This window comes from Lampris incognitus, chromosome 2 (assembly GCF_029633865.1).
Source record: "Lampris incognitus isolate fLamInc1 chromosome 2, fLamInc1.hap2, whole genome shotgun sequence".
NCBI lineage: Eukaryota > Metazoa > Chordata > Actinopteri > Lampriformes > Lampridae > Lampris > Lampris incognitus.
Genome location: NC_079212.1, coordinates 151,348,503 through 151,360,971, shown reverse-complemented (window position 1 = coordinate 151,360,971; position 12,469 = coordinate 151,348,503). Strand labels below are relative to the sequence as shown.

Genomic DNA, 12,469 nt, shown 5'->3' with positions numbered 1-12,469 from the left:
GCTGGTTTACTATGGCAGTTTATTATGGATATCTGGTTTATTATGGATAGTTGATTTATTATTGAGGTTTATTATGGATAGCTGGTTTAATATGGAGCTTTATTATGGATAGCTGATTTATTATGGAGGTTAATATGAATAGCTGGTTTATTATGAAGGTTATTATGGATAGCTGGTTTATTAAGGAGGTTATTATGGATAGCTGGTTTATTATGGAGGCTTATTAAGGGTTGCTGGTTTATTATGGAGGTGATTATGGATAGCTGGTTTATTATGCAGGTTATTATGGATAGCTGGTATATTATGGAGGTTCATTATGGATATCTGGTTTGATCGATGGGCTGACTTAACCCGCTTTCGGGGGGCCTCCACCGGCCGGCTTTGCCGGCGTTCGGGTGGCCGCTTCCTTCGGTCTTGCGGAGTTCACCCAAGGGCGGCAACAACGATATGACTCTGGGCGTCGTCGGCTGCGCGGTGGGGTCCCCCATCTCCGGTGCTACTCTGGGAACCATGAAACAAAGCGCGGTGGGGGCGGCTCGCCCTGACGTCCCCTCCGTGCACCTCCGGGTACCCGATGGTTACTTTGTTCTTCTTTTACGCGTGCGGGTCGGGGTTTCCGTGAGCGCTGAGAGAGCTGCTGTCGGTGTCTCCGAGGCGCGTAAAGAGCAAAGGCAGCTGCCATGAGATGTGCGTCAGCCCGTCAGCCTCGCACGCACGCCATCCATGATTGGACTATGACCTCAGATCAGACGAGACAACCCGCTGAATTTAAGCCCATTACTAAGCGGAGGTCCATGAATACTGGGATGGCATCCAGCGCTTCACCTGTGCCCCCGTCCATAGGGTTGGTGGTTGTGTCAGGAAGGGCATCCGACGTAAAATTTTGCCAGACCATTATGCAGATGGACAAGACTGCCATCGGTGTTGTGCCCTCACAGGGTACCGATGGAAACTGTCGATTCCGCTGTGGCGACCCCTGGGAAACAGGGAACAAGCCGAAAGAAGAAGAAGAAGATTATGGATATCTGGTTCATTATGGAGGTTTATTCTGGATAGATGATTTATTATGGCTCGCTGGTTTATTATCGAGGTTTGTTATGTATAGCTGGTCTATGATGGCGGTTTATTATGGATATCTGGTTTATTATGGATTGCTGATTTATTATGGAGGTTTATTATGGATAGCTGGTTTATTATGGAGGTTAATGTGGATAGCTGGTTTATGATGGATACCTGGTTTACGGAGGTTTATTATGGATAGCTGGTTTATTGTGGATAGCTGGTTTATTATGGAGGTTTATTATGGATAGCTGGTTTGTTATGGAGGTTATTATGGATGGCTGGTTTACTATGGAGGTTTATTATGGATAGCTGGTTTATGGAGGTTTATTGTGGATAGCTGGTTTGTGGAGGTTTATTGTGGAAAGCTGGATTATTATGCTGGTTTATGATGGAAAGGTGGTTTATTGTGGTTTATTATGTTGGTTTATTATGGAGAGCTGGTTTATCGAGGTTTATTGTGGATACCTGGTTTAGTATGCTGGTTTATGATGGATAGCTGGTTTATTATGCTGGTTTATTATAGAAAGCTGGTTTATTATGGTTTACTATGTTGGTTTATTATGGATAGCTAGTTTATTGTGTTTTATTATGCTGGTTTATTATAAAAAGCTGGTTTATTATAGTTTATTATGCTGGTTTATTATGGATAGCTGGTTTATCGAGGTTTATGTTGGATACCTGGTTTAGTATGCTGGTTTATTATGGATAGCTGGTTTATTATGGATAACTGGTTTATGGAGGTTTATTATGGATATATGGTTTATTATGGAGGTTATTATGGATGGCTGGTTTATTGTGGAGGTTATTATGGATAGCTGGTATATTATGGAGGTTTATTGTGAATGGCTGGTTTATTATGGATAGCCGGTTTATTATGGAGGTTTATTATGGATAGCTGGTTTATTATGGAGGTTATTATGGATAGCTGGTTTATTATGGGTAGCTGGTTTGTTATGGATTGCTGAATTATTATGGAGGTTTATTATGGATAGCTGGTTTAATATGGAGGTTTATTATGCTGGTTTAATATGGAGGTTTAAAATGCTCTTTTATTATGGATATCAGGTTTATTGAGGTTGATTATGGATGTTATGGATAGCTGGTTTATTATGCTGGTTTATTATGGATAGCTGGTTTATTATGGAGGTTAATATGGATAGCTGGTTTATTATGGAGGTTTATTACTGATAACTGGTTTATTATGGAGGTTTATTATGGATAGCTGGTTCATTATGAAGGTTTATTATGGGTAGCTGGTTTTTATGGAGGTTTATTGACGATAGCTGGTTTATTATGCTGGTTTATGATGGATAGCTGGTTTATTGTGGTTTATTATGGGTAGCTGGTTTATATGAAGGTTTATTAGGGATAGCTGGATTATTATTGAGGTTTATTATGGATAGCTGGTTTATTATGAAGGTTATTATGGATGGCTGGTTTATTATGGATAGCTGGTTAATTATGGATAGCCGGTTTATTATGGATAGCTGGTTTATTATGGAGGCTTATTATGGGTAGCTGGTTTATTATGGAGGTTTATTATGGGTAGCTGGTTTATTATGGTTAACTGGTTTATGGAGGTTTATTATGGTTAGCTGGTTTATTATGGAGGTTAATATGGATAACTGGTTTATTATGGATAGCTTGTTCATTATGGAAAGGTGGTTTATTATGGAGGTTTATTATGGATAGCTGGTTTATTATGGATAGCTGGTTCATTATTAAATTTTATTATTAATAGCTGGTTTTTTATGGAGGTTTATTGTGGATAGCTGGTATATTATGGAGGTTATTATGGATGGCTGGTTTACTATGGAGGTTTATTATGGATAGCTGGTTTATGGAGGTTTATTGTGGATAGCTGGTTTGTGGAGGTTTATTGTGGAAAGCTGGATTATTATGCTGGTTTATGATGGAAAGGTGGTTTATTGTGGTTTATTATGTTGGTTTATTATGGAGAGCTGGTTTATCGAGGTTTATTGTGGATACCTGGTTTAGTATGCTGGTTTATGATGGAGAGCTGGTTTATTATGCTGGTTTATTATAGAAAGCTGGTTTATTATGGTTTACTATACTGGTTTATTATGGATAGCTAGTTTATTGTGGTTTATTATGCTGGTTTATTATAGAAAGCTGGTTTATTATAGTTTATTATGCTGGTTTATTATGGATAGCTGGTTTATCGAGGTTTATGTTGGATACCTGGTTTAGTATGCTGGTTTATTATGGATAGCTGGTTTATTATGGATAACTGGTTTATGGAGGTTTATTATGGATATATGGTTTATTATGGAGGTTATTGTGGATGGCTGGTTTATTGTGGAGGTTATTATGGATAGCTGGTTTATTATGGAGGTTTATTGTGAATAGATGGTTTATTATGGAGGTTATTATGGATAGCTGGCTTATTATGGGTAGCTGGTTTGTTATGGATTGCTGAATTATTATGGAGGTTTATTATGGATAGCTGGTTTAATATGGAGGTTTATTATGCTGGTTTATTATTGATAGCTGGTTTAATATGGAGGTTTAAAATGCTCTTTTATTATGGATATCAGGTTTATTGAGGTTGATTATGGATGTTTATTATGGATAGCTGGTTTATTATGCTGGTTTATTATGGATAGCTGGTTTATGGATGTTTATTGTGGATAGCCAGTTTTTTAGGGTTTCTTATGCTTATTTATTATGGATAGCTGGTTTATCGAGATGTGTTATGGATACTTGGTTTAGTATGCTGGTTTATTATGGATAGGTGGTTTATGGAGGTTTATTATGTTTAGCTGGTTTATTATTGAGGTTATTATGGATAGCTGGTTTATTATGGAGGTTTATTAAGGATAGCTGGTTTATTATGGAGGTTTATTATGGATAGCTGGTTTATTATGGAGGTTATTATGGATAGCTGCTTTATTATGGATAGCTGGTTTATTATGGAGGTTATCATGGCCGTTTATTATGGATAGCTGGCTTATTACTGAGGTTTATTATGGATAGCTGGTTTAATATGGAGGTTTATTATGGATAGCTGATTTATTATGGAGGTTAATATGGATAGCTGGTTTTTTAAGGAGGTTATTATGGATAGCTGGTTTATTATGGAGGTTTATTAAGTATAGCTGGTTTATGGCGGTTTATTATGGATAGCTGATTTATTACTGAGGTTTATTATGGATAGCTGGTTTAATATGGAGGTTTATTATGGATAGCTGATTTATTACGGAGGTTAATATGGATAGCTGGTTTTTTAAGGAGGTTATTATGGATAGCTGGTTTATTATGGAGGTTTATTATGGATATCTGGTTTATGGAGGTTTATTATGGATAGCTGGTTTATTATGGAGGTTATTATGTATGGCTAGTTTATTATGGGTAGCTGGTTTATTATGGAGGTTATTATGGAGGTTTATTATGGATAGCTGGTTTATGGAGGTTTATTATGGATAGCCAGTTTATTATGGAGGTTATTATGGATGGCTGGTTTATCATGGATAGCTGGTTTATTATGGATTGCTGGTTTATTATGGCAGTTTATTATGGATATCTGGTTTATTATGGATAGTTGATTTATTATTGAGGTTTATTATGGATAGCTGGTTTAATATGGAGGTTTATTATGGATAGCTGATTTATTATGGAGGTTATCATGGATAGCTGGTTTATTAAGGAGGTTATTATGGATAGCTGGTTCATTATGGAGGTTTATTATGGGTAGCTGGTTTATTATGGAGGTTTATTGTGGATAGCTGGTTTATTATGGATAACTGGTTTATGGAGGTTTATTATGGTTAGCTGGTTCATTATGGAGGTTAATATGGATAACTGGTTTATTATGGATAGCTTGTTCATTATGGATAGGTGGTTTATTATGGAGGATTATTTTGGATTGCTGGTTTATTATGGATAGCTGGTTCATTATGAAATTTTATTATGAATAGCTGTTTTTTTATGGAGGTTTATTGTGGATAGCTGGTTTATTATGGATAGCTGGATTATGGAAGTTTATTATGGATAGCTGGTTTATTATGGAGGTTTATTATGGATAGCTGGTTTATGGAGGTTTATTGTGGATAGCTGGTTTGTGGAGGTTTATTGTGGAAAGCTGGATTATTATGCTGGTTTATGACGGAAAGCTGGTTTATTGTGGTTTATTATGTTGGTTTATTATAGAAAGCTGGTTTATTATCGTTTATTATGCTGGTTTATTATGGATAGCTGGTTTATCGAGGTTTATGTTGGATACCTGGTTTAGTATGCTGGTTTGTTATGGATAACTGGTTTATGGAGGTTTATTATGTATAGCTGGTTTATGGAGGTTTATTATGGATAGCCAGTTTATTATGGAGGTTATTATGGATGGCTTGTTTATCATGGATAGCTGGTTTACTATGGCAGTTTATTATGGATATCTGGTTTATTATGGATAGTTGATTTATTATTGAGGTTTATTATGGATAGCTGGTTTAATATGGAGCTTTATTATGGATAGCTGATTTATTATGGAGGTTAATATGAATAGCTGGTTTATTATGAAGGTTATTATGGATAGCTGGTTTATTAAGGAGGTTATTATGGATAGCTGGTTTATTATGGAGGCTTATTAAGGGTTGCTGGTTTATTATGGAGGTGATTATGGATAGCTGGTTTATTATGCAGGTTATTATGGATAGCTGGTATATTATGGAGGTTCATTATGGATATCTGGTTTGATCGATGGGCTGACTTAACCCGCTTTCGGGGGGCCTCCACCGGCCGGCTTTGCCGGCGTTCGGGTGGCCGCTTCCTTCGGTCTTGCGGAGTTCACCCAAGGGCGGCAACAACGATATGACTCTGGGCGTCGTCGGCTGCGCGGTGGGGTCCCCCATCTCCGGTGCTACTCTGGGAACCATGAAACAAAGCGCGGTGGGGGCGGCTCGCCCTGACGTCCCCTCCGTGCACCTCCGGGTACCCGATGGTTACTTTGTTCTTCTTTTACGCGTGCGGGTCGGGGTTTCCGTGAGCGCTGAGAGAGCTGCTGTCGGTGTCTCCGAGGCGCGTAAAGAGCAAAGGCAGCTGCCATGAGATGTGCGTCAGCCCGTCAGCCTCGCACGCACGCCATCCATGATTGGACTATGACCTCAGATCAGACGAGACAACCCGCTGAATTTAAGCCCATTACTAAGCGGAGGTCCATGAATACTGGGATGGCATCCAGCGCTTCACCTGTGCCCCCGTCCATAGGGTTGGTGGTTGTGTCAGGAAGGGCATCCGACGTAAAATTTTGCCAGACCATTATGCAGATGGACAAGACTGCCATCGGTGTTGTGCCCTCACAGGGTACTGATGGAAACTGTCGATTCCGCTGTGGCGACCCCTGGGAAACAGGGAACAAGCCGAAAGAAGAAGAAGAAGATTATGGATATCTGGTTCATTATGGAGGTTTATTCTGGATAGATGATTTATTATGGCTCGCTGGTTTATTATCGAGGTTTGTTATGTATAGCTGGTCTATGATGGCGGTTTATTATGGATATCTGGTTTATTATGGATTGCTGATTTATTATGGAGGTTTATTATGGATAGCTGGTTTATTATGGAGGTTAATGTGGATAGCTGGTTTATGATGGATACCTGGTTTACGGAGGTTTATTATGGATAGCTGGTTTATTGTGGATAGCTGGTTTATTATGGAGGTTTATTATGGATAGCTGGTTTGTTATGGAGGTTTATTATGCTGATTTATTATGGAGGTTTATTATGGATAGCTGGTTTATTATGGAGGTTTATTATGGATAGCTGGTATATTATGGAGGTTTATTATGGATAGCTGGTTTATTATGGAGGTTATTATGGATAGCTGGTTTATGATGGATAGCTGGTTTACGGAGGTTTATTATGGATAGCTGGTTTATTGTGGATAGCTGGTTTATTATGGGTAGCTAGTTTATGGAGGTTTATTATGGATAGCTGGTTTATTATGGATAGCTGGTTTATTATGGATAGCTGGTTTATTATGGAGGTTATCATGGATAGCTGGTTTATTATGGGTAGCAGGTTTATTATGGGTAGCTAGTTTATGGAGGTTTATTATGGATAGCTGGTTTATTATGGATAGCTGGTTTATTATGGATAGCTGGTTTATTATGGAGGTTATCATGGATAGCTGGTTTATTATGGGTAGCAGGTTTATTATTGGTAGCTGGTTTATTATGGAGGTTTATTATGGATAGCTGGTTTATTATTGGTAGCTGGTTTATTATGGATAGCTGGTTTATTATGGATTGCTCATTTATTATTGATACCTGGTTTATTATGGTTAGCTGGTTTATTATGGATACCTTGTTTATTATGGAGGTTTATTATTGATAGCTGGTTTATTATGGAGGTTTATTATGGATAGGTGGTTTATTACGGAGGTTATTATGGATAGCTGGTTTATTATGGATAGGTGGTTTATTACGGAGGTTATTATGGATAGCTGGTTTATATGGAGGTTTATTATGGTTAGCTGGTTTATTATGGATAGCTGGTTTATCATCGAGGTTTATTATGGATAGCTGGTTTATTATGGAGGTTTATTATGGATAGCTGGTTTATTATGGATAGCTGGTTTATTATGGAGGTTTATTATGGTAGCTGGTTTATTATGGAGGTTATTATGGATAGCTGGTTTATTATGGAGGTTTATTATGGTAGGTGGTTTATTATGGGTAGCTCGTTTATTACGGAGGTTATTACGGATAACTGGTTTATTACGGAGGTTATTATGGATAGCTGGTTTATTATGGAGGTTTATTATGGGTAGAAGGTTTACTCTGGATAGCTGGCTTATTGAGGTTATTATGGATAGCTGGTTTACTATGGAGGTTTATTATGGGTAGCTGGTTTATTACGTATAGCTGGTTTATTGTGGATAGCCGGTTTATAATGGATAGCTTGTTTGTTATGGAGGTTATTATGGATAGCTGGTGTATTATGGAGGTTTGTTATGGATAGCTGGTGTATTATGGAGGTTTGTTATGGATAGCTGTTTTATTTTGTATAGCTGGTTTATTATGGAATTTTATTATGGGTAGCTGGTTTATTATGGATAACTGGTTTATTATTGAGGTTTATTATGGATAGCTGGTTTATTATGGAAAGCTGGTTTATTGTGGAGGGCTACGTGTGTGTTCCATGTTTCCAGGCTGTGATGAAGCTTTGGGGGAATGAAGTGTAATTTACTGGTTGGACTGGGAATAGTAGCCCTTGCCAGGTTGACGAGGAGCCCATATCCCATGAGAACGATAGGTTGTTGGTGTTACTCAAGGTGGCCTAAAACGATGTTAGTTGTGGCAGTACAAACAGAGTACAGCTGTACAAACAGAGTACAGAGTATCAGGTTTGATAGAAGAGAGACTACAGTACTTGTATTGCTACTAGAAATACTAGTGGTAATGAGACTACTACAAGGTGTTACCTGGGCTGGACTGGGGCAACAATTCAGGTCCAGCCAAACCCACCCAGGCCACTTTACCATACATTGCAAATAAAACAACATGATTTCTATGACTTGTTAAGAACAATAGGATCACTACACACTGCAAAAAATGTACATTTTATGCTCACCGTTTTTAATAGCTTAAGCTATATGCTCTGAATAAATTCTCATCCTTACTCTTATCCATGTAGCCAGTCACAATAGCGTTCCAGTCTACAGTTCAGTCACATCATGCATATATGGTGTAAAGTTAACGTGAGGAAAGCATGCATCGATTTGATAAGTTCTCCAGGGCTTTCAACTGCATTATTCTCAACGATAACATAACTTTGACCAAAAATAAAGGGTGATGCAGTGGTCTCTGTGATGGAAAAGCAAGTTTCAAGTCTATGCGAATTGATTTCCATACCATACTGGAATGAATGGAAGCCATTGGTCACCAGTGGTTATTTGCTGATGAACAGTCTGGGCCTGGGTACTGCAGAGATGGTAGTACTGGTTTATGTACTACACAGAGTGTTAGTGGCAGTGTTAGTTGAGCTACTAGGGCTGTCATAATCATATTTTAGCTGATGAATAATTGTGATAAATTTGTTTTTTTTATGCTGCTATTCATATACCGTGAGAGGTCTTTTATTGACATTAACATTGGAACATACACCGATCAGCAAAAACATTGAAACCACCTGGTTAATATTGTATATGTCCCCCTCGTACTACCAAAGCAGCTCTGGCCGTTGAGACATGGACTCCACAAGACCTCTCAAGGTGTCGTTATCTGGCACCAAAACATTAGCAGCAGATCCTTTATGTCCCGTAAGTTGCGAGCTGGGGCCTCCATGGATCGGACTTCTTTTTCCAGCACATCCCACATGGTTGAGATCTGGGGAATTCGGAGGCCAAGGCAACACCATGAACTCTTCGTCATGTTCCTCAAACCACTCCTGAACAATTTTTGCAGTGTGACAGGGCACATTATCCTGCTGACAGAGGCCACTGCCATCAGGGAATACCATTACCATGAAGGGGTGTACTTGGTGTGCGTCAATGTGTAGGTAGGTGTTACATGTCAAAGTAACGTCCACATGAATGTCAGGACCCAAGTTTTCCCAGCAGAACATTGCCCAGAGCATCACACTGCCTCCGCCAGCTTACCTTCTTCCCAAAGTGCGTCCTGGTGCAATCTCTTCCCCAGGTAAACAACGTGCCCCCCCCCCCTGCTTTCCACATGCATTGATCCATGGTCCAGTTCTAACGCTCATGTGCCCATTGTAGACACTTTGGGCAGTGGACAGGGGTCATCCTGGCCACCTCACCAGTCTGTGTCTATGTAGCCCCATACGCAGCAAGCTGTGATGCACTGTATGTTCTGACACCTGTCTACCAAAGGCAGCATTAACATTTTCAGCAATTAGAGCTACAGTAGCTCTTCTGTGGGGATCAGACCAGATGGGCTAGCCTTCACTCCCCATGTACATCCGTGAACCTTGGGTGCCCATGACCCTGTCACCGGTTCACCGGTTGTCCTTCCTTGGACCACTTTTGGTAGGTACTGACCACTGCATACCAGGAACACCCCACAAGACCTGCCGTTTTGAAGATACTCTGACCCAGTCGTCTAGCCATCACAATTTGGCCCTTATCAAAGTCTCTCAGATCCTTACGCTTGCCCATTTTCCCTGCTTCGAACACATCAACATAAAGAACTGACTGTTCACTTACTGCCTAATATATCCCACCCCTTGACTGGTGCCATTGTAACAAGATAATCAATGTTATTCACTTACCTGTCAGTGGTTTTAATGTTTTGGCTGATCAGTGTATAATAAAGATTTTGTTTGGAACAACTATCGCATTGCACAACAATTCTAAACTGCATTTAAACAAACAGGAATGAAGAAGTGAAGGACTGACTGTAATTTATCTTCAACATAACTTTCCCAAGAGCTCCAACTCACTGCTGTACCCATTGGGGAAAAAAACTCTCTTGTTATAAATGGAGACCCGCTCACACCTCAGGATGCTTATCTTGAATTCCCTTTAAATTTGGATTGAAACATAGGATTGTGAAACCTTCATGATTATGCAAAACAATAGGATCACCTTAAATATTCCTGATCAGGCGATTATGTAGCCTAGTAACTTAGACAGGCCTAGTAGCTAGAAATGGTAGTGCTGATACAGAGATGGTAATATTAGTGTAGGCACTACAGAGACAGTAGTACTGAAGTTTGTACTCCAGAGACAGTAGTATTAGTGTAGGTACTATTGACAGACATATGTATTCGTAGTGTTTTGATAGTAATGATACTGTCCTCACAGATTGATGTTATACTGATGAACAGCAGAGATGTCCAATGACAGCCATGGATCTGCAAAGGGGGAGGCGGCCATGACCCTGTCTCCCTCTGGCTCTGCCTCCTCTCAGGGATCACCTCTCTCTCCTTCCACTTCCTCCAAACCGCAGGAGCTACCAGGTACTCCTCCTTTCTCCTCACCTTCTCAGCTCAACTCCTCTCCTATTTATTTGTAACCTGCCACCTGACTTTATGACGGTCTGTATGTCTCTCTATCTTTATCTCTGACCTGTGTGTCGATCTGTCTGAACTATCCGAACTATCTGTCCATGTTTCTTCCCATCTCTAACCTGTTTGCCTCTGATCTAATGTTCTGTGAATGTATCTGGCCTGTCTCCCTGACCTCTGTGCAGAGGAGTTGGTGCAAGCTGGCTGGTGTAAATGTTGGTCCAAGAGAGAGAACCGTCCATATTATTTTAACCGTTTCACCAACCAGTCCCTGTGGGAGATGCCTGTCCTGGGTCAGCACGACGTAATTGTGAGTATCAGGAGGATGATGATGATGATGAATATTGCTGTTGTCGTCAGATTGCTGTTCACTGGCAGTACAAACTTGTAGGTTTGATTGCAGCTAGCTATAGTTCGTATTTAAGTTAGAAAGCTCACTGAGCAGTAATAACTAGTCGATTAAAATGGAAATTTTTACAACCAGCTGTTATTATAACAGGATTATGTAAAGAACAGCCCCAGCACAAGCACGTTCACTAGGCCTCCAACTGGTGCCAGATCATATGGACAGTCTTGGAAACATGGTGCCCTTGGAGCAATATTGTGCCTCAAACCCCTCCATCAACTGACAGCAGCTTTAGCTGCTGTGGAGATTATAGATGGGTCCCTGCATCAATAGAGACTTTATTATGGTTGGGTAAGGGTCCCTGGTGGCCTGGGGTCCCTGGTGGTCCAGGGTCCCTGGCTGTTTTGTAACCCAGCCAAAGCTGTTGGTGTGGTATTTAGCATGTCTAACAGCCAAGCACTGTGTAATGTTGCTCCAGCATGTCCTGGAGGATAAAAGATGCAATAGAATACTACTATAGTACTAGTCATCTCTGCCAGAGTACCACTAACAACTGCCATATTACTACTAATTACTGTCAAGAGTCCTAGTAATCACTGCAAGTGTACTACAAACCACTGCCTGGTCACAAATAACTACTGTTAGTGTATTCCTAATCTCTGCCAAGTTACTACTAATCTCTTACATACACCGATCAGCCAAAACATTAAAACCACTTGCTTAACATTGTGTAGGTCCCCCTCATGCCACCAAAACAGCTCTGACCTGTCGAGAAATGGATTCCACAAGACCTCTGAAGGTGTCCTCTGGTATCTGGCACAAAGATGTTAGCAGCAGATCCTTTAACACTAGAATGACCAAGACTGTCATTTTGATGGTTTTGGATTTTCAAATTTAATAACTTTGTGGGGGAAAAAAGATACAAATACAGACCTGCCGCACCCTGAATGCTCCTAAAATTGCATATATTTACATTAAAATTAGTTTTAGATCAGTTGCACAAAACATTATGATAACATCTACATAAAACGACCATGAGCGGTAGAGAAAACGGCTCGTAATGTGCGCGTGATCGTG

At 39.9% G+C, this 12,469-nt stretch overlaps 1 protein-coding gene across 1 annotated transcript in view; it reads left to right on the top strand.

The window, feature by feature from the left end:
• Positions 1-12,469, top strand: part of pcif1 (phosphorylated CTD interacting factor 1) — a 143,377-nt gene that overhangs the window by 31,525 nt on the left and 99,383 nt on the right. The window contains exons 2-3 of the mRNA XM_056274487.1: positions 10,844-10,998; positions 11,232-11,356. Of these exons, the coding sequence (XP_056130462.1) occupies positions 10,872-10,998; positions 11,232-11,356 (252 nt within the window). The 5' untranslated portion in view covers positions 10,844-10,871. The remainder of the gene's footprint in view (positions 1-10,843; positions 10,999-11,231; positions 11,357-12,469) is intronic.